The sequence below is a fragment of the Podarcis tiliguerta genome (assembly GCF_965153285.1).
Source record: "Podarcis tiliguerta genome assembly, chromosome: 12".
In the NCBI taxonomy this organism is placed as follows: Eukaryota; Metazoa; Chordata; class Lepidosauria; order Squamata; family Lacertidae; genus Podarcis; species Podarcis tiliguerta.
The window spans coordinates 20,510,346-20,533,615 of NC_139545.1; the positions used below are offsets into that span (position 1 = coordinate 20,510,346).

General features: G+C 42.4%; 1 protein-coding gene and 1 long non-coding RNA gene across 18 annotated transcripts in view; one reads left to right on the forward strand and one right to left on the reverse strand.

Annotated features, from left to right (window-relative positions):
* The window catches only part of ZNF385D (zinc finger protein 385D), a 547,534-nt gene that overhangs the window by 488,512 nt on the left and 35,752 nt on the right, over positions 1-23,270 (forward strand). For all 15 annotated transcript variants that reach the window (XM_083404986.1, XM_083404996.1, XM_083404995.1 and 12 more), the window contains one exon: positions 405-567. In XM_083404986.1, coding sequence (XP_083261112.1) covers positions 405-567 — 163 coding nt within the window. The remainder of the gene's footprint in view (positions 1-404; positions 568-23,270) is intronic.
* LOC310660500 overlaps positions 1-23,270 on the reverse strand; it is a 133,648-nt gene that overhangs the window by 59,075 nt on the left and 51,303 nt on the right. The window lies entirely within an intron of this gene.

Here is a 23,270-nt window from a genome sequence, read left to right on the forward strand (position 1 = left end):
TGACCTGGTGTCTGCTTGAAACATTTCCACTTCTGCCTTTAAAATCAAATCCCCTTTTAATCCAAGTTAATAGCTAACTACAAGTGGGGGGGGGCGGGGATTTCTCTTTGCTTCATTCCCTGGAGAGGAAGAATAATTATTTGCCAAAATTCTGAAAGGAATTTGTTATATGGGTTGAGAAAGCCAGATAGCCCTGTGCGATATTTATAATATTGGTGGTGTTAGAATGTAGTAGCTCACTGTTTCCAAAATACAATTCTAAAAATAATTCTGCAGTTTGGTTCACTGCCTTGGTATGGCGAATGGTACCCATTATTGAAAGGTGGTCTGTATTTGTACTAATACAGAGAATGCCAGTTTAGAAATGAGCCTGATTGCATGGTTCATTTTCTTCTCCTTTGTAGAGCCAGGCTGCGGCCCACTACAAAGGCACTAAACATGCCAAGAAGCTCAAAGCACTGGAAGCCATGAAAAATAAGCAGAAATCTGTAACTACCAAGGACAGCGCAAAGACTACCTTCACTTCCATCACTACCAATACCATCAATGCCAGCTCTGACAAAACAGGTTAAGCGATAATCTCTGTTGTGGTTTATTTCTTTTGTCGTTGTTGTTATTATTGTTGTTGTTGTTGTTGTTGTTTTTCTTGTTTACTGCCATGTCCGTTTGGTTATGTGCTTGCCACATTGATTCATGCTTGATCCATCATTCTATGTAATATTGATTTCTTTCTTCTTCGCAGTAAACTTATGAGAGTAAGGTAATCATGACGAGTTGTGTAACGGATTTCTCTTGTGCACAAAGTGACTTGTCATTATTTCAGGCATGAATGCATACGTGTAAGATGAGTAATGTCCAGGGCAAGCAAACAATTAAATAGAAATTCTCAGGAACTTGTAGTCTATATGCAGGCGTTCTCTCTCTCTCTCTCTCTCTCTCTCTCTCTCTCTCTCTCTCTCTCTGCAGTCAGCTGTGACACATTTTTAGCTAAAAAAATACCACTAATTGAGACTGGGAGCCTGTGATAAAAAGCATTGTTTATCAAAGCTTTATTGTCACAATTTTTTAAGCACTGCATTATTATTTCAAATGGGTGTTCCATGATTTCAAGCAGGATAATACCTACACTTCTCAGAAACAGGTAAGTGTGACTGATATATATTATTATGGCTACTTATTATGGTTGCTTTCAGAGCCTGAAAAATATGGGTTGAGAACAGATTTTGTGTGTGTGTGTGTGTGCATGTTTTCCTTCTCCTGGTAGTCAAAAGAATTGCAGGCGGCAAGTGAAGGAGATGGAATTTGAGTAACCTGGTATTTAAAATCTGAGCCACTGTCCAGGAAATTTCAAAGGCAGACGGTTGCAGTACCTCACATGAAAGAATTGATCTTGTCACTTTCTGTCATGTGCTTGTTGTATGCAGACTCATGAAGTGCATACATAAAAGACTTGCTGAAAAGAGAAATGTGAAATGAGTCAAGTTGTTTGTTTTTTCTCCTGTCGCTACTGTGGGTGGCAGGCCATTTGATACCAAGGGATTTTCTACACTGCACTTTAGCACAGCGCAAACTTGCATAGCCTTGGTTTGGAAGTCTTACTCTGCCTTTATATATGGTCATCTGCTTTTACGGATGCTGCCCAGTTTTTAAAACTGATCCTTTCCAAAAAGAGTGTTCCTAGGCTGTGTTGGTGTTGGCTTTCTTTTCTCAAACAATGGGAGAGGGGTTTTGCTTGTTGAGACCTGTTATCAATAAAGGTTGTATCCACAGGTGCAACCTTCTTTCCTTACGCATTTTATCAGCAAACAGCGTTCTATAATTGTCATTACAGCAACTTTGTTTGAAGGCTGAGAAAGAGAGTGGTTTCTGCAATGAACTTGTTGCAGGGAGGGGGGATTGGAACCCAGATGTTTATGATCTTTCATCATTTCAACATTCTGTCAGCTGGATCATACTGGCTTGAAATATTTTTAAAAGAATCTGTAGAACAAACGGTCTCAAAATACCAAATTGTTGTAATTGCAGCCTTGTGGCAGTTTTATCAAGCAAAGAAACAAGAACAAAAACAAAGTAGTAACACGTAAGGCAGAAAACAGGAAAAGGTGATGGAAAAGAATCATAAAGCCTGATCACTTTGGCCAATGCAGAGCTACTGTGACAACCAATTATGAAGTCATCTCAGGATTTCTGTTTCTAAACATTTTCATGTCTGTCGGGAATGTTTGATCCTCTTCAAAGTGCTGTTGAACCATGCAAAATACTTCTGGTGCTTATTTCCACAGTCTATACATGTGGCTAGTCCTTCCTGATGAAATCATTTGGAGCATCTGCTCAATAAGTTGCATTTTGTGCTTTTGCTACTTTGTGGTCTGGATTGCGTATACTGGGTGTGTGAGTGGATTTAAGTTTGGAGCAGGACACTGAACTAGATGCCCCTTTGTTCCCCTTTAGACTCTGCAGTTTGATTCTTTGGTTTCCTAGATGTTCAGTGTTGGTGCTGCAGTCTAGTATTGGTTAACTCAGTTACAATTCAGTGCTGTTTCCCGAACTGAGAATGTGATTCATTTTTGCACACTGGAGGCCCACAATCAGTTCCTCAATTAACCAGGAATTAACAAGTCACAGCCTCTATGTAATCTAACCCATAGGGGTGTTTTTTTTTTTTTTTTTTTTGCTTATTTATTAAATTTGGGTTCTGCCTTTCCTCCAAATTTTTATTGTGTTTCATTAAATCAAAGGTGCTAACAGCAATAAAATGCAAACACAATAAAATAAAATAAAATAATGAAACACAATAAAATACTGGAAAAAGCAAATTCAAACATAAAGACAAGCCAGTTAAAACTCATCTATAAAATGAACAAAACAGATAAGTAAATAAAAATTAAAAAATTGTCCAGTAGCACCTTAGAGACCAACTAAGTTTGTTCTGGGTGTAAGCTTTCGTGTGCATGCACACTTCTAGTAGTAACTAGTTAAGTAAATTCCAGCATGTATACAATGGCTATTAGAAGTTTGGTTTTGGTTGTTGTCTGCCAGCAGAAAATCATCAGACTTCCCGAAAAGACTCTCTCTCAGATGTGCTACAGTTATTGATGGGAGAGAAAGTATGAGTCTGTCCAAAAAAAAATCTAATGGATTTTTTTTAACCTAGGTAAAGATAAAGGGACCCCTGACCATTAAGTCCAGTCGCAGACAACTCTGGGGTTGCAGTGCTCATCTCGCTTTACTGGCTGAGGGAGCCGGCGTTTGTCCGCAGAGTTTTTCCAGGTCATGTGGCCAGCATGACTAAGCTGCTTCTGGAGAACCAGAGCAGTGCACGGAAATGCCGTTGACCTTCCCGCCGGAGTAGTACCTATTTATCTACTTGCACTTTGACGTGCTTTTGAACTGCTAGGTTGGGAGGAGCAGGGACCGAGCAATGGGAGCTCACCCCATCGTGGGGATTCAAACCGCCGACCTTCTGATCGGCAAGCTGGTTTAGTGGTTTAGACCACAGTGCCACCCGTGTCCCCCTTTTTAACCTAGGATGACGTCAAAACCAACAACAAATCACAGAGCACATATAAGAACACAGAGCACAGAGCACATATAAGAACACAGAAGTGACCTGTAAAAAACAATTATCAAGGCAGATTAAATGTTTTTATAATGGCAGTGCTGGATTTTTAAAAAAATCATATATGATCTATGATTTGATGGGAATTTGGGGGGCAGGACCCATAAAAACATGCAGTTTTAAGAGGGTAATTTATACTGCATCTGATTTGTCTATGCATATGCATTCTCTCTCTTGACTCCTGCAGTGCTCCATGGTCTCCCTAGTCCTCCAGCCTACTTCCCTTTTCCTGCCATCCTCCCTAATTTCTCTCCTACCCTCTCAGTCGCTCCACTGCTGAGGTGCCAGTCTGAATCTTAGAGAGCTTGTATCAGAAGCAACGAAAAGCATCGCACTTCCAGGTTCCTCCTTTGGCTCTGTACCTCACAGTTGCCCAGTTTTAATAAAGCGGAAAGATGGGGCATACGTCCAAATAGTATTTAGGTTGCTCCCCTACATGGGACCCAGGAACAATTAGAGGCATAGGGCAAGAACCTCTTAGATTCTCAAACAAAGTTACCTCACAAGTTAGATACAAAGATGGCAGGAGGAGAATCAAGAATGACATCATGAACTCCATGAGGAGGAAGGGTGAAACAGTGGACCAAGAAGTCAGAAATCCACACTGGCCCTTCTACTCCACTCAACCCAGTATCAACCATGAACCAGCTTTTGCTTAGTTCAGTGGTGGCTACATTGGTATCCCTGGATGTTGCAACTTGTAGAACTTTGGGGACTGCAGATAATGGCAACAAGAGGCCATGGAACATAGTTTCCCAAGGGATCCAGGTAAAGGTATTGCATTGCAACTCCCATCAAGTCCTATTCAAGCACGCTCCTCAAGGGTTCCAAATCACCTACAAGTGAAGGCTTTCTCTCCAGACATTTACATACTGTGTACACATGCCAAAGGGAAGGACTATTCAGTACAGCACTGCTTCCCACCCAAGTGTATTGTTAACCATGAGTAGAATGGCCAAATAGGGCCTAGGTGTTCCTCCTACTGAGCTTAATTTAATAAGGTTATCTATATGCATTCAACAGCCTGCAACAGAGGTTGAATAGTATCAAGGCTTGGTGGTTAACACGGAAAGGAAGTATAACAAAGGCATCAATGACTGGAAGTTATTCCTGTGCTAAGAATTATTTCACGAAATGATCTTTACTGTATCTTGAAAGGACTGACTACTTTAGCAGCTATAAAACAGCACAGAAAGCAAATCAGTAGGTTTTGCCCCTTATCTACTTGGTAATTTTTAAAGTCTCAGTGCAAGGCAATGGGCAATGCTAATTTTTATGCATTAATAAAATTAGCTTGTGCCAATGATGAATGGTAGTTTTACCACTGGGAGAAGGGCCAATATAAGTGAAGAATGAAAAAGGGGCTTTTAAAAAAAGCATAGCAGTAAAATGATGGTAATCTTGTAAAAGGCATTTTGATTAATAGGGTTGCACAGTATTTTCATGTCATTTGGAACAATGAACCTTTTCTAAGCCTTACAGCCTTGGTTCTAAAGCCTGCAAAATTTCACCTTTAAAAAATCTCAAATGGTGTAAAAGGAAAGTTTCTGACGCACAAAGATTCTGGATACAGTGGTACCTCTGGTTACGAACTTAATTCGTTCTGGAGGTCCGTTCTTAAGCTGAAACCATTCTTATCCTGAGACATGCTTTCGCTAATGGAGCCTCCCACTGCTCGTGTGCCAGAGGTACACAATTTCCATTCGCATCCTGGGGCAAAGTTCGCAACCAGGAGCAGCTACTTCCAGCTTAGCAGAGCTCATAACCTAAAGCATTCATAACCAGAAGCGTTCATAACCAGAGGTACCACTGTATTCATTATTGTGGCGTGGTAAAAATAACTCCTGAATGGTGAACCTTAGCAGATATGGAAGAGAGACTACAACTCCATGGAGAAACAAATACATTAGATTTGTCTTGGGTTCAGCTTTAGTCCCTGCAATCTTCAGTTATGGAAGCACAAATATCAGCCTCAGGGAGTGAATTCTCAGCTTGAGACTATGGATAGCCTAGAGATGATATGAAAGTTTCTGATTTAGTACATACTGTTGTACTGGATCATTTTTTCTGTCTATACACACTGAGTAGTAAAGATAGAAAGGGGGGGGGACGCCTAGGTTTATATTGCTTGTAAAAAGGCAACTCTTTAATGCCTCACGGCATGGGGAAGTGGCCAAGAAAAGCGGGTATTTAGATCTCTGATAATACTGATCAAAAGCATGCGTGCTACTGAGGAAGCCCTCCTGCTAAGTTCTTTGGAAATCATGTTCGTACTTTCAACCTGTGCCTTTGGGGAAAACAAATAAAAATAAAAAACAGCTTTATAAAGCTAGGTTTGAGAGATTAATGTGAGATCTGAAGTAAGCTGAGAGGAGGTCTTATTGCCATCACCCCCACTATATCATGTATAAAAATATATATGTTTAAATGGTGCGTGAGGTGTTGGCAACAGCACATTGGTCAAGATTTCAGTTGACTGACTCCACAGATAAACTATCACCAGAAAACTTTGAATGTTTTGGTAATGAAGGTTATGGGAAAGGCAAGCCCCTGTGCGATGCGAAGAAGGAAAGTTAAGAGTCATTTGTTATCTTGCTTATACCATTAGCCTTTGGGGCACAGAATGATTCTGGGAAGAGCTGTAGGCAAATGGAGTAATACTAGAGCAGCATTTCCCAACCTTGGGCCTCCAGCTGTTTTTGGACTACAACTCCCATAATCCTCAGCTAGCAAGACCAGTGGTCAGGGATGATGGGAATTGTAGTTCGAAAACAGCTGGAGGCCCAAGGTTGGGAAACACTGTACTAGAGCACTCGCTGAATCAGGGCATTGACATCTCCTGGAGTGCATTTTAAAAATGCTTTAGTCTACAGCAGTTTAAATGACATTAACATCACAATTCTATATATGTTTGCTCTGAAGTCACCCCCATTGTGTTTAATGTTCCTCGCGCATAAATGCAATGTTTACGTGATGTAAACATCGAGAGCCAGTGTGGTGTAGTGGTTAAGAGCGGTAGACTCGTAATCTGGGGAACCGGGTTCGCGTCTCCGCTCCTCCACATGCAGCTGCTGGGTGACCTTGGGCCAGTCACACTTCTCTGAAGTCTCTCAGCCCCACTCACCTCACAGAGTGTTTGTTGTGGGGGAGGAAGGGAAAGGAGAATGTTAGCCGCTTTGAGACTCCTTAAAAGGGAGTGAAAGGCGGGATATCAAATCCAAACTCTTCTTCTCTTCTAATAGAACTAAGCCGCTTCAGCAAGTACATTCAGGAAGAAAGTTCACAGCACCACAAGGCATACTCAGGTATGTGCCCTGGATAAGTCAGGGATGGGGGCTCCAGAGAACATGGCCACAATGTCCCCACCGCCCACAATGGCATGACAGTGACCATCTTCTCTCCCACTCATCCCTGTTAATTTGGTGGTGCACACCATGCTGAACCCTGGCCAATGCACTAACATTAATTGGATTCCATTCAAGGCTTAAGAATGTTCCGGAATTGCTTAACATTGGGAAGCAGAAGCCATTGAGTGCATGAAAGTCTGGTAGTCTACATCTCGTTGTTGTTGTTTGTTTAATTTCACCAGGTGTTTGAACTCCAAATGGATGGCTTATTTTGGATGGAAGCTTTTATAGGACATGCTGTGTTCATATTTGTTTGTTTGCTTGTTTATATTTGTTTGGATTATATTTTTGTTTATTGGTTTGTGCATTTTTTGACGGAAAAGAGGCTTATTTTTTATTATAACTTAAATGAGAGGTAGATGCATGTGGATTATATTTCCATTGAAATCAGAGCCTCTGCCACAAGCTAATGGAATGCCCACAAATCACAAATTTTTGTGTATCCTTCAATTATTTATGATGGGCACTACCACCAAACTTGTGGTGAATGGGCCCGGCCACAGAAGCATGAACTCCCTGTCCAGAAGGCACCAAATCCTACTCTGTGTCTGGAAATTATAGCTTGACTCTTCTCCCACAGTCACTCAAGTGTAATAGCTTAGCTTTACTTCCAAAAGAACAAAGAGAAATCATTCTCAAGGATCTGCTGATTGCAAGATTTTCAACTCCGGATTCCTTCACCCTGGATATTTTGGAGTGGTTGATCAGTTACTTGAACCCTTGTACCACATCTAGACATAACTCAATTTTTTTGGACCAAGTTATCAAATAATCTGGTTTTGATTGGTGCATGGGTGTTACTTCCAATAATTATACCTGTTTGCACCCATGGAAAATATGAGCTCAAGTCTTCTTCTTTACTTTTCTTTGCCATCTTTTTGGTCTGTCTGCCTAGTTTTATATATCTCATAAATTTTGTCATCATCTGGGCCTGTAGGGGGTAAAACAGGCCAATGGAAAAGCCACAGACCCTGACCATTATCCAGCCAGGATCACAAGCCCTGATACTACTTTTGCGTTTTAGAACCAGATCAAACTGAAATTTATGTAACAGATATTTAACAAATAGGAAAGTTTATCTTTGGAGAGCAGTAAAAGTAATGTCTGAGGAATGCCCAGAAATTGCAGGCAATATTTCTTCCCCACCCCTTCCTCACAGCCTATAACTATAATCTGGGTATACATTACTGCTCAAACAACTGTACCATGACAAATTATCTTCTGACAAGGGAAGTGTTGATATGTTTGTAGTTTTGCCTGTGGGTGCTGATGGGGAAAAGAATGAAATACAGGAGCAGTCGAAGCTGAAACAATAGGTGAGATTGGGAAACATGCATGAGGGCCAGGGCATTGTGCAAAACACAGAGATACTTGGGTTTGAAATAAATTTAAGATCCAGGCAGAAAGAGAGAAGCCGTCAGTGCCAACAGACATCTTTCTGCTTTAAAAAGAAAAGAAAAAAGGCACAATTATTTCCTGCATTTCCACTCAGAGCTTCTCTCCTAAACCCATAACTGGCCACTGATGGTGAACAGATGGTGAACAGGCTGAAATGACACACAGCACCAATTTGGCAGGCCCGCTCCCTAAATGGAGTTCAGGTGACATAGGCTATTGCAGCAGCTGCTGCTTCAAAGCACTAGACTGAAAAGGAGCAATGGAGGAAAGCGTAACAGTTGACAGAAGTGGAATTAGGAAAAGGAAAGGTGTGGGCAGGAAATATTCAGTTGATATATAGGGCAGTGCTAATATTGCCACTCAGCAGCCATTTGTGGCTCTTACGGACTTTAAACTCAAAATTCTACCCTGAGTACTCTAAAATCAGCTTCTTTACATTTATATAGTTATAAAAATATTTATATACAGTAATAATTATCATTATCATCGTCATTAATATAGCCTTAATGGATGCAAGGATGACATTAGCATGTGCCTAGGGATAAATTGCACCCCCTACTTCTTGGTTGCTTCCCCCTCCCCAAACTTGTAAGATGCCTATGGGATTCAACCATATTCCAAAACTTTAGGTTTGCATAATTGAAGTGGGTTAAAGCACTCTGTTGCCCTAGTGCAGTGAATCCGCTCTATAAAGAAGGGGCTTTTGGTGGTTTGGTGTGGTGTGGGTGACTGAGGTTTTATGTACACTTCCTCTTGTCCTGCTGCTTTCCCCCAGGGAAAACTGCTTTTTAGCGCTAAATTAAATTCAAGTTCCCCTGAATTTCCAGAACAAGCAGAAGTGTGGAAGAGCCCTGACTAACAGGAAGACATATAAATACCCTGCAAGCAAATCAGGATGAATGTAGTTTAAATGTTCATCGTTGCATAACTGCCCCACAAGCAAATCAGTATGAATGCTCAATAGAGACCTGGCATAATTTGAGCTCTGTGTCAACTTTTGTGACTATCAAATCATGATGAGTGCTCAATAAAGAGGCAATCTGGAGGCCCCCTAACTCTTGTCTATGAAGAAACGTGGTTTGGCTTTTTAGAGGGGAAAGGGAACCTATTTGCATTACCTTCCCCAGGGCATAAATTGCATGTCAAGGGTCTGTATCTTACCTGTATTCCCCACATATCCACAGTGAGAGTGATTAAGCAGCAATCAAAGTCAGCTCAATTAGCCACAGTGCATAAATTGCTCTCTGAATAGAGCTGCCTTATTTTTCCTCTAATGCAGCAACTTCAATTATTCCTGATTTTCCTTTAGAATTCTTTGCTGAAACACATGTGACACATCTGACCTACATTTTCCCAATAAGTTTATTCTCCAAGATATCAGCTGTGCCTAATGTTTGATGGTCTGTAATTTAAAGCACTTCCTTGACATTACAACTGCTGGTGAAGCTCACCCGTGCCAGGTGCCAAGCACATGACTTCCTCTTCCCCCCCTCCCCAGAATCCTGGGTTTAAGAATCCTATCTACTGGTTTTCTAGTTGTGAGTGTGTGTGTGTGTGTGTAAGCATTTTGATCAGATGATGATCATAAGGCAGAGCTAAAGATAGCATGTTCTTTACAAGACGCTTGTCTACTTTGGTAGCAAAAAGTCCTAAGTTGTTTATCATATTTCCTTGCTGGGTTTTCCAAGCTATCTCATTTTTGCATGCAATAAGCTAGTCTACTCTAAAATGAGCTTTTTAGCTCATTCACCTTGTCATGGGAGTCCTGAGACATCTGTTCTACAGTTTTATTCCTTATTACAACTAGCGTTCCCAATTTGTCATCCAAATGTGTCTATTTTCTACTCTGCTGGTTTAATAGCTACAAGGAAAATTCAAAATAGGAGTAAACTCACCCGAGACATCTACCAGTCGATTATTCCTTTAATCCACCACCCAATTAAGTGATCCTGCCTGCTGTTCTATAGCCAACATCAGCCTACTCCCACCGGTTAAATATCTGCCGACAATTTTTATCAAAAGGTCATTAAATGGTTGGAAGCATTCTGATGCAGTCTTTCATGATGTTCTCATTATTTTTCGAAGCCAGACTAAAATAACCTCCCAGGTTCTTCCAAACCAATGTACATGTCAGATTGAAACATAGTGAATGAAAGGCTTTGGAGAAAGTCTTTAAAAAGACTGTATGGGTTTTAAGGCACACAGTTTTTAGCTCCAAAAGTGGAATTCATTAGGGTAATATTAGTACTAGAGGAGGCTCATCATTATAGACAGGTAGGATGTTTCCTACTAGACAGAGACTCTCCGGGAGCCAGAGCCTCGTCTCCTTCTTGTCCTCTAGCATTATCATCTTGCCATCTTACCAAAGTATTCTGGTTTGAAATATAACACTAAGCCAAACCATGGCTATGCATACATGAGCAAACATGCAAGGTTCTGGAGGAACGACTCTGCTACTACGCTGTGCTAAGCCATGTTTTGGCTTAGTGTGTTGTCCGAACGCAGGCTCATGGTTTAACCCACTCACCCAAGGTTTGCCCTGTGGTTTACAGCTCATTGTTTGTCTGGGGGAGCTAAACTTTGAGCTCAGGATGAGATGACATGCTAAGCTTAGTGGCAGAACAAGCAGGAGCCAAGTGGTTATGATCTCTTCTGTCAGACCACACATATCGCTCATTCACCTTAAAAATGTATTTAGTAAACCAAGCTTTTAAGTTGTGCAAAGCAGCACCTTAAGAATATAAAGATGTGTTCATGGTCCTGCTTAACCCCTTCTCTTGCTCCACCTACCATTAACTCTTCAGCTTCACTGTGCTTGGACCCACAATCCCTCATCCCCTTCTTAACACCTGCCATTGAGTTGCAGCTTAGCAGCAAGAGTTAAATATGTGGGTCTGGAGCCTTAAGGATGCGAAAGAAAACAAAGAATTTTCCCATCACAGAAGATAGCAGCCTGGCAGGGAAGTTTTCAAAGCCTCAAAGTTGCTGTTTTTAAACGTTGCCGCTCTGGCAGGCTCCCCCTTGCTTGCTCTCCCAACAATCAACTTTCTCCACCGCTTAAAAAACCCCAAACCATTTTAGAATACTGAAAGGTCGGTGGTTCGAATCCCCGCGGCGGGGTGCGCTCCCGTTGTTCGGTCCCAGCGCCTGCCAACCTAGCAGTTCGAAAGCACTCCCGGGTGCAAGTAGATAAATAGGGACCGCTTACTAGCGGGAAGGTAAACGGCGTTTCCGTGTGTGGCTCTGGCTCGCCAGAGCAGCGATGTCACGCTGGCCACGTGACCCGGAAGTGTCTCCGGACAGCGCTGGCCCCTGGCCTCTTGAGTGAGATGGGCGCACAACCCTAGAGTCTGTCAAGACTGGCCCGTACCGGCAGGGGTACCTTTACCTTTTATTGCAAGGGTTCCACGAAAAATTTGTTTAAAGGCTCCATCCACTGCAAAAAGTTTGAGAACCACTATTGTAGATGAATAAGTACCTTTTTTACAATTAGAATGAAAACATGAGAAATGAAGTGCACATCAGACACTTATTATTATTTACATTGATTAATTGTTTTTGTATTCTTCTCTTCCTCATACAAAGCCCAGTGTACCTAACGTTAATAAAATACAGTATTAAAAACAAAGTTTTTCCTGTGTGAAAATCTCCCTTGATTTTTTTCCTTTCTTTTTTTAAACTAGCACATCAGGGAGCATGGTGCTAGTCCAGCCCACTCCCTGTTCTGCTAGTTTTCTGTTTTCAGGGAGGTTTGTTTTTGTGTTTTACACACAGTGAACCTTCACTGTACTTCTTTTTCCTTTGATAAGCATAATATGCAAAGAATAATAAATGCCACAGAGATCTTGCACATCATTCTTGATGATATCTTTTACTTTTTAATGAAATGTTTGTACAGAATTTTCACTTATACGCAGCTGCAGAATTTTGCACGAATGGAAACAAATGGGAAATGCCAGCCTTATTGTTTAAGTAACTGCAATTACCATGCATTCTGCTTGTGTTAATATTGTGTGAGTGTGTTATAAAGCATTTGTCATAGCTAATGCATTCCTGTCAAATCAAGTAATATTAGGAGAGGGCTTTTATAATGAATATTAATATAGGAGACAGTCTAAGTGAAGTAAATTATAGAGGCATGTAAATGTAGTGTTAACTGCTACAGTAAAGTTAGTCTTTCAATGTAAATTAATTTGTTCCTATGATGTTAATAAAAAATTAGGCCACTCAGTATTCGTATGAAAGCTAGAAAACCCTGATAGGAGTTTTGAAGGAGTTTACTTGCATACCTCACTGTAAATTTCAAGTTTTATTTTTCAAAAAAAGTCCGCAGTATGTGCACTCAAGTAATCAACTGTGCAATTTGTTTGCAGAGGCCTGAAATTCTCACTCACGCATCTGCAAGAAAGGTGTCACAGGGATTTCAAGCCAGATAGCACACACAGCTTAGGTGCAGCACACAACAAGCAAGCCAGAGAGATTTAAATGTTTAATTTGATCAAGCACACCTCTGATTCTGTTTATTAATGGTTGGCAGGCTAGAAACACATGGCACATGCAATGGAATGCAAGAAACTTCAGCAATGACACGGGGTAGTGTTGTTACACACCACACCCCAATCTCCACAGCAGTGCGAGATTCCAGGGGGCTCCTTTGGAAATGAGGCATAATGTAGACCATGGTGTCTTTCTGATGGCAGGGTTAGGCAACCTAAGGCTCGTGGGCCGGATGCGGCCCATTCACCTTCTCAATTTGGCCCACGGACGGTCCGGGAATCAGCGTGTTTTTACATGAGTAGAATGTGGGCTTTTATTTAAAATGCATCTCTGGGTTATTTGTGGGAAATAGGATTTTTTTCATTTCCCCCCACTGGCCCACGGCTGAAAAAGATTGCTGACCCCTGATATATGGTTTATATACGCATATATGGTGGAAGGGCTCACGGCATTATACTCCAAGAGAGTTTTTGCTTCTCCCAGGGCCACATTCTTGGATGCCAGCAGAAATCAGCCATGGCCCTTTGTCCCAGTTTGCTGCTTACAGACTTGACACCCCACCCCACCCCCCAGCTCACATCAGGCAAGCTGCAATCCTAAAACACAACTCTGCTAATTAACTCTGAGCTGGAGGAGGGCCCCCACCCATCTGCTGCCTGATGCAGTCTCTGCTAATGGCACATATCTCTGCCTTTGTTTGCTTAATGACTCAACCATTCTCAGCAGTTGAATTCCTGCTGCATCTGGGGCTTCTTAGGAGTTGGTTAAATTCTGTTTCCTGGTTCCAGGAATTTAGGGAAGTCTTGCGGCCCCCCAAACTTGTAACACTACGTTGCTTGTAGTCATGGTGATCAAAGATAGCCAGAAGGGACCAAATTCATTTCCCACTGCAACAACTGTCATCTGTGATAGGTTCACTGTGTTTCATGTAGAGATGCTTATTTCACCCCATGCATCTTTTATCATTCTGAAGGTACGAAAGAAACTAGCAATGGGGGAATAGTGAATGGTTCCGTTTGCAATTGGGCCTGGCAAGCTGAGCTATTTCCATCCCCATCACAAAATAGTTTACCGTATTTTTCCATGTATTAGACAAGGTTTTTTGACTCAAAAATCGTGTCAAAAAACTGGGGTCGTCCAATACACGGATAGTGGCATGGGGAGGGGAGAGGCAGTGTGTGCATGCGCCGGCCAGTTGGCGGGAGTGCAATTTCCCCTGATACCACTGCGAGCGGGAAACGATCTAGGGAGTGTTTCCTGCCCGCAGCTGCGTGGGGGGAGAAGCTCAACAACTTGGGGCCACCTCCCCTCATTTTCTTAAAACTGAGTCCCCCAAAATAGGGGGGTCTTATACATGGGGGCGTCTTATAGATGGTAAAGTACGGTAATTTATTTCAATCCCAGTTGCAAGTAAACTCTGATCCTGGTGCACACCTGATGACATCACCATGGGACAAATCTCCATAAATGCTGGGTGGGAGGAAGGAAGGGGGCTGGATTGAGTGAGTGAGTGGGTGGGTGTGAGTGAGTGAGGTGTTTTTGTTCCAATGTGAGCTGCAGAATCATTCATAGGTCACAATGTACACCATCGAATGAGCATTACAAGTCACTGAACTTTGTGCTCCAAGCCATCAGAAGTATAAACATTCCATATCTGCACCAAGGTTGAGCCATTTGGCATGAACTGCCATTATAGTCACCATATTTATTTTATTTATTTATTTATTCAGTTTGTCAGCCACTTTATCTTGCCCAGAGCAACCAAAAGCGATTTGCAACCCTACACAAAACAAATCCCACACAGATACATTAAAACCAAGATGAAAGAGAAATGCATCCTACCCACTTCTAAAAGGTTGCAGTATTATTTTTTTCATTACACCACAAGTTGGTGGTGATCTGCAATAGTTAAACCTTCACATGTCATGTGGCACCATAAAAGCAACTGATCTATTGGAGCATTAGCATTAATGAGCTAGAATCCATGAAAAAGAGTGTGCAATAAAAATTAATCAGAGAATCAGAACTGTAGAATTGGAAGGTACCCAGAGGGTCATCTAGTCCAACCCCTTGCAGTGCAGAAATCTCAGCTAGATCATACATGACAGGTGTCCATCCAATCTCTGCTTAAAAACCTTCAAGGAAGGAGGTCAGTACACCACCTCACATGGGAGTCTGTTCTTTCTGATGTTAGCTGGAATCTCTTGTAAATTGAAGCCATTGGTTCGGGTCCTAGGCTCCAGAGTAGAAGAAAACAAGCTTGCTCTAACCTCCGTGTGACAGCTATTTAATGATGGCTATCATATCTCCCAAGACCCTGATGTTGGGAAAGATGGAGGGCACAAGGAGAAGGGGACAACAGAGGACGAGATGGTTGGACAGTGTTCTCGATGCTACCAGCATGAGTTTGACCAAACTGAGGGAGGCAGTGGAAGACAGAAGTGCCTGGCATGCTCTGGTCCATGGGGTCACAAAGAGTCAGACATGACTAAACAACAACAACAACATCTCTCCCCTGACTCCTCTTTTCCAGGCTAAACATACCCAGCTCCTTCAAGCATTCCTCATAAGGCTTAGTTTCCAAACCCTTGATCATCTTAGTTGCCCTCCTCTGCACACGATCCAACTTGTCAACATCCTTCTTAAATTGTGGTGCCCAGAATTGGACACAGTATTCCAGCTGTGGCAGAATAGAGCAGGACTGATACTGCCCTTGATCAGGACACTATACTTCCATTTATTTTCATTTTTGGAAATTTCATTTGTTTTACTACTTACTTGTTAGAATTACATTCCTTTCATTACTCATTGGATATTCATTTATTCATTGTGCAAGCCCTATTCATTTCTTGTCTGTCACTGATTTCAGTAGGAGACACAATTGCTTTTCTGCTGCCTGCAACTTTGGTGTCCAGGTGCAAATTTTGTAGGCACTAGGAAAACGGACTACTTAATATTTCAAACTGGGATGCCAGAGAAGTTCACTTGAGCCAGGCTAGGGAACAAACTCCGAGGAAGGGCAGAAAAAGGCTACCTCAAAGGAGAAGCAAACTTCTAAAAATCCCAGATTTATGGTAGCAAAGAGGTTGAATTGTCAAGAGGTATTTATTCCCAGTTTGTGTCAGGCTGATCTTCCATGCTGGTGGTCTTTTTGGGGATGTAGGTGGTGCAGCCAGTAAACAAGATTTGGTTCTCAGGACAGCGAAAGAGGTTGGGAATCCTTCCCCCTTGCTTCTGCAGCCACAGAGCAGCTGACAGAGCAGAGTGCTTTTTGGCAGGTTGTAATTTTGCTACAATAACAGCCAGTGATTGAAGGCGCTCTGTTTCTATAGACACGGCCTGGCATGTTGGCTAGTGTTTAGCCTCGGCTCTCACTCTCCAGAAGCCCAGCATTAAAATTAAAGGATTCTTTGTGTGTTTAGGTATTCAACCCACTTTTAGCCTGCTTGCATCTAAGCTGGGATAGGGTATCAATGAGACTGCGCCGTGTGTCACTTTTCTTTTATATCTCAGCATTTGTGTACTTGCATAGAAGCTCAGTGTTTGTGTACTTACACAGAAGCATTTGCATTCTATAAATCAGGGATGGAGGGCACAAGGAGAAGGGGACGTCAGAGGACGAGATGGTTGGACAGTGTTCTCGAAGCTACAAACATGAGTCTGACCAAACTGCGGGAGGCAGTGGAAGACAGGAGTGCCTGGCGTGCTCTGGTCCATGGGGTCAAAAAGAGTCGGACACGACTGAACAACTAAACAACAACAACAACAACAAACCAGGGATGGTGAACCTGTGCTACTCTTGGTGCCGCTGGACCACAGGGCTAATGGCCAGAGGTGCACAAAGAACATCTGCAGGGCTGCAGGTTAATAAATATAATACGCTGGTACTGCATACCCTTGAGTATTCCCAGAAAAAAACAACACTGGTGTTGGGTATCTTTACCAATTGGGAGATGAATACATGGTAAATAGGTAATAAAGGTAAAGGGACCCCTGCCCGTACGGGCCAGTCTTGACAGACTCTAGGGTTGTGCGCCCATCTCACTCATAGAGGCCAAGGGCCAGCGCTGTCCGAAGACACTTCCGGGTCACGTGGCCAGCGTGACATCGCTGCTCTGGCGAGCCAGAGCCGCACACGGAAATGCCGTTTACCTTCCCGCTAGTAAGCGGTCCCTATTTATCTACTTGCACCCAAGAGTGCTTTCGAACTGCTAGGTTGGCAGGCGCTGGGACCGAACAACGGGAGCGCACCCCGCCACGGGGATTCAAACCGCCGACCTTACGATCGGCAAGCCCTAGGCACTGAGGCTTTAACCCACAGCGCCACCTGCGTCCCAAATAGGTAATAGGAGCCTAGAATTAGTTAGCAGTACAAAAGCTGGTCAGAACTCTCATTGTTGCATGTGCAAGTCACCAATTACTGGGTCTCAATTTGAACTCAAGCAGTCCCAGCGCCTAGTTAATAGCTAATATTCTGTTAACTCGTGTGTGTGTGTGTGTGTGTGTGTGTGTGTGTGTGTGTGTGGTGGTAATTAGCTCCTTTTTTACTTAAGTCAGTTGAACTCCCAAGCTAATCTAAAGTACTGTGGTTCAAACCCATTTAGTCCTGTTTTACAATGCCATTTTTTTCTATCTTTAAACTGTCTAAATAGTTCAGTGCTCGTTAGGAAAAATGGAAGTTGTGAGCCTGTTTTAGGAACTTGGACACTCTTTCCCACCACTTTCCTACTTCATCTAAGAGGTGAATAGAAAATGTAGTATTGTCCCTATTTCCACCAATTTCCAGATTCTGTCCTTTGACAAACTAGGACATGGTGGCAAAAGAATATCAGTATAATTTTCTTCTGAATGTGAATAGTGCAGTATGGATTTGTTTTTTGTTTGTTATTTAAATATAGCTTTATTCATTAAATATATTACTATACCAAAGTGGCTAACGAAACATAAAGCTTTCTTTCCCACTGCATTTTCAAATCCTTTTCCTGGGTCAGCATGAGTAATCTGCCTCACTTTTGATTGCTTAAACAAGTGCCAACGTGCTAATCTGTTTTAGTGCGAGTCTGGCATTAAAACACAAAGAAATTTTGTCCAACCCAAGGGCAAAGCTCCCGCTCCCTGCAATCTTTATGGAGCAATAATTTTTTAGTAGCTGCAGCAAACTTCAAGCCCTATCTTTGTGCTTTAGCATCCTGGCTCCTCTACCGTTCTGCTCCTCCTTTTCTGCTTGTGTCGAAGGGCATTAAAAGTAACACAGCCATTCTTTCCATGAGCCACCTCCAAAAAAGCCAACATTCATGCATGCTCATGAGAAAACTAAAAGGGGGAGGGGATCGAGGATGAGCTATGTGAGTAATTGGCAAGAGCAGCATTTTGCATTTCCTTGCTTTCCCCAAATGCTTTGACAATTGCCCAAAAGCACTTGTCTGAGAATCATTAGTGCTGATTATTTTTCCCGTGTCTGAAATGAGGGCACTTAGGTTATAGTGGTGCAGTTGAGGGTGTACATTAATCACCAAATGCTATTCCAAACATAACATTAAGACAGCCCTGTTCAGGGAAGTTTTTAATCTGTGATATTTTAGTGTATTTTTGGTTTCTATGGAAGCCGCCCAGAGTGGCTGGGGAAACCCAGCCAGATGGGCGGGGTACAAATAATAATAATAATAATAATAATAATAATAATAATAATAATTACCAACAATATCAGATGTGGCACAATTGGAAGAACCAGTATGTATAGTGGATGAGGGTTAAACTAGGACTGACGAAATCTGCAAGTCTCTATTTGAACTGCCAGTTTTAGGCTATGTGGGCTGCTCTGCATTGTGCTCGTGTGTTGCTTATATACAGTGGTAGATGGGTCATTTTACTGATTTTGACTCATGTTATCTTCATGGTGTTCTGTGGGGTTTCGGGCTTATAAAATATAAATTTTGTGATTTTATATTCTGTGTTTATATGTTGTAATCCTCATGGCATCCTTCTAGTGGAGTTTAGTGGTGGTTTTAAAATCAGAAGCCTGCTTGTGTTTGTCCTAGCATGATTTTCAAACAATGCTAGTTGGTAATGTCTGCGTGTTTTAATTCTTTTCAATCTGATGCTATGATGAAATTTGCATTTAGTGTTGTGGCTTTCCTGGTCCCACCCCTGTCGTTTATGATTCCTCTGTGGTGGTGTTTAGGGTTGTTTTTACCCTCAGATTTTATAAGTTTAGTGCCCACCACAATTAGGATATAGAGTTGTGTTCAAATGTTAATTGCCTCCTTAATTTTGCATATTTATTGAACGGTCTTTGTGCATAAAAGCAGAAGGGACCACTTCAAGATTAGATTAAATAGACCATAATGCATCAAAAGCATAACATTGGATTAGATTCTATGATTCTTCTCAGCACAGAATCATAGAATCGTAGAGTTGGAAGGGACACTGAGGAACATCTAGTTCAACCCACTGCAATGCAGGAATATGTAGCTGTCCCATACAGGGATTGAGCCTGCAACCTTGACATTGTGAGTCGAGGCCCAGCCCCCGCTTAGAGATAAAATACAGTGGTGCCCCGCAAGACAAAATTAATTCGTTCTGCGAGTTTTTTCATTCTACGAGTTTTTTCGTCTTGCGAAGCACCAATGTGTATTGACGGTTTCCCATAGGAATGCATTGGTGGTTTTAAAAAAAAAGGCGCAAGACGTTTTCGTCTTGCGAAGCAAGCCCATAGGGAAATTCGTCTTGCGAAGCAACTCAAAAAATGAAAAACCCTTTCCTCTAGCGAGTTTTTCATCTTGCGAGGCATTCGTCTTGTGGGGTACCACTGTAATACACATGGACACAAGTATATAGGTTAATGCGCTAAGAAGGTCACAACTTTATTGGTCACAGAATGTGAGTGGTATTGGCTTAGGCACTGGATTGGACAGACTATACTTGACTCCTGCCCGCTCTGCTGGGAGTCATACAAGAGTTAACAAACCATTAGGGGGAGCTTGTTGATGCAAATCAACTGGAAGCTTTCCCCCAGAGTCACCAGGGATCGTGCCATGGCCCTAGCCACCACCAGGGCATCGGACAGGAACCACAACCGCCGGATTCCGTTAACCGACTACCCTTCAAGGGGAGGGGAGGTGATGACCACAACCTCCCCTCGAACACACAACGCGTTTTCCAATGCCTAACCACCAGACTTCACAAAGTTGTGACGATTTGCTACGAGGTAGGCGAAAAACCAAGTGGCTGGTGCCAATCTGCCAAGTGGAAAAAAAATCCTATCAGCCCCCCTGGACAACCAAGGCGACCAACTGAAGTCCATAGCAAGGTCAAGAAACGAAGGAAGAAACCTAAGGTAGGGTGGGCAGGTGATCCAAGGAAGCCAGGAACATGAAGGGAGAGTCCGTGTGCCCACAGTTCTTCAAATACAGCTAAGCCACGCCACCACCCAACTGTATAGGCTGGCTGGTGAGCGTGATGCGGGCACAGGATTCAGTGACGCAGGGGGCTGAGTTACACCCCCTGCGAGTGCAGGAAGCGGTTCCCGCTCACAACACCTCCCCTCCGCGAAGAGGAGAGGCCTTATCAGCACCATGCTCTAACCAACCGAGAAGTCCATTGCTGTGCTTTAGCAATGTGGCAGCAGCAACATTACAAGGCCTCAGCCTCTGAAGCCAATAGCCTTTTTCAGATGTTCATAAGAATGTTCCTGGGCTTAAAATGGGGAGGGTACACACACTCACGAACACAAGTCCTGCATCCAGTGCCCCTCCCCTATCCTTTATGCATTCAGCATGAAGGTATAAAGGGGAATTCTAACAGCATTAAGTTGAACAGTTAGAATCCTCCAGCCATTGGGAATCCTGTGCCCTGAGAGGAGGATTCTGTGTTCAGCAAAATGTGGTTAGACCTTCCATTAAGACCTTCTTGTTCAATGCACAGAGGTCAGAAGAGGAGGAGGAAGAAGAGTAGCTGGCGCTTGTGGGTACATTGAAGAGAGGGACATCATGCATGTTCACCTGCCATCTACTCAGTTAGAGCCATCACACATTATTTGGAGTGCCTGATGAGGGGTTATATTGCCACATCCTGACCTCTTCAGGTGGAAAGTGGAAATATTCACAAGTTTATTTAGGCTTTTGTTGGACATCAGTGATGATAGATAATTAGAGCGTTGTCAATGGTGAAATAAGTTTCAAACCTTGTAGGTCTGGCAAAGCAGAATAGTTTTTCTAAATTATGGCAGATTTGATATTAACTCCTTAAACTCCTTTGCTTCAACTGCCAACTCATTCAGTAAGTGTTGTAGTCATTTGAGCACTAAACCAGTTATGCTCTGTTTTCCAGTAGCTTCATTTTGTGATGCTTTTTAATTCGGTTGTGTCAGACTGAGACTACTTCCTGTAATTCCATGATAAGCTCTAAACACCCATTCCTGATTATTCACTTTGGGAACATTTACTCCCTAATTAATTGTTGTTTCATTGGGCATCACAGATCATAAAAATCCATGCACAAGAATGGCTGTTCTATGGTTGAAAGAAAGCAGGTTTGCAGTTCAGCCAAAAAAAATCCCGCCTATGTAGGGACAAAGATTGGCTGGTTGGTATATGAGTTGCTTTTCCGTTCAGAAACTGAACACACAAGGTGACTTACAGCAAAGTTTAAAGAACAAATTCAGAAAAAATAAGCTCAACAAGAGTAGTGCATACTAGAAATCCTAAACATGAAATACCAGCCTGTGCCAAAAAAAAAAAAAAAAAAGGTTTTCAGCAATGCCGAGTGCAAGGGGCATTTCATTGTTTAAGGCCCTTCTCTACACTCTCACCAGTCTTATAACAACAAAAGAGAGACTGTGGAGCAAAGTCCATTCAAATAACATCAATTAGCAGGAAATATACCTCACAATAATGCCACGTTGACCCTGATCCTCTAATTCATTGGTTCTCAGGCATTTTTCTCTGGGTCACACTTTCAGAATAAAAAATTGCTCATGCCACACTAATTTTCTTTATTGATGAGAAATGCATTGGAAAACACAACTAGGATTGTCTTCAGTATCACTTGATGTTCTTGCCCTCGTTTTTAAATGACATCTACCCATATTTTGCTCTATCTATCTATATTGATACTATACTATACTGAATTGTTTAAAAGCTTATTTGTTGTCCTTGAATCTGCCCACCACACTTTCCATCCTCTCTTGCCACACCAATGTGTCACACCATACCTTTTGATAACACTACCCTAACTTGTTTCCTTCCCTATTTACTTTTCATCCTTATTGTGTTCTGTTTCCGAAGTACCAGGGCAAAGCTGTTCGACCTCAACAGAAGTGGCCCCGGACAGAATCAAGCATGGGGATGTCTATTTTGTCATACATACAACCTTTTGCCACATTTCAAAGGGGAAAATGCTAGTGTTGGTTGTTCCAACATTGTGGGCACCCTATGTGAAATCTTGTTGATGGATCAAACACGCTTCTGCTATTAGCTACATGTGCAGTCAACATAGCATTCAGGATGTGTTTGATATGGGTTATTCAAGTCAGTTAGGGATGCGGGTGGCGCTGTGGGTTAAACCACAGAGCCTAGGGCTTGCCGATCAGAAGGTCGGCAGTTCGAATCCCCGCGATGGGGTGAGCTCCCATTGCTCGGTCCCTGCTCCTGCCAACCTAGCAGTCCGAAAGCACGCCAGTGCAAGTAGATAAATAGGTACCGCTCTGGCGGGAAGGTAAACGGCGTTTCCGTGCGCTTCTCTGGTTCACCAGAAGCGGCTTAGTTGACCCGGAAGCTGTACGCCAGCTCCCTCGGCCAATAAAGCGAGATGAGCGCCACAACCCCAGAGTTGGCCACAATTGGACCTAATGGTCAGGGGTCCCTTTACCTTTAGCTTTATTCAAGTCAGTTACTGCTATGTCCAAAATTGTAAAGGAGGAACTTCATATAATCTGGATTCTCAGGTCCATGTATTTCCCACAAATAGTTTTATTCCCATAACAAAATAGTAACATATCAAGTGCCCAGTCTTTTAATTTCGTTGCTTCTTGGCTCGCCGTTTTATGCAGCCTTTACTCTCTCTTCTCAAGAGCTTGCATATCTATTCCTTTTTACTCTCTTTTCGTAACTTACAGCACTGAATCTGGCTTCCAGATGCCTACTTCTGCTCACTGCTGGCAGCACTATCATATTTTAATGTGTGCACTTAATCAAAATAAACCAAACCAAGGGATTTTAAGACTTCAGAGTTATTTATTTTTATTAGTTAAAAATACAAATTAAAACCTATAGCCATCCACCCGTAAACCTATTAGAAAGCGGTGGCCAGATGGCAAATAAAAGTTAAACCTTTTCATAAATGGCCCCTTA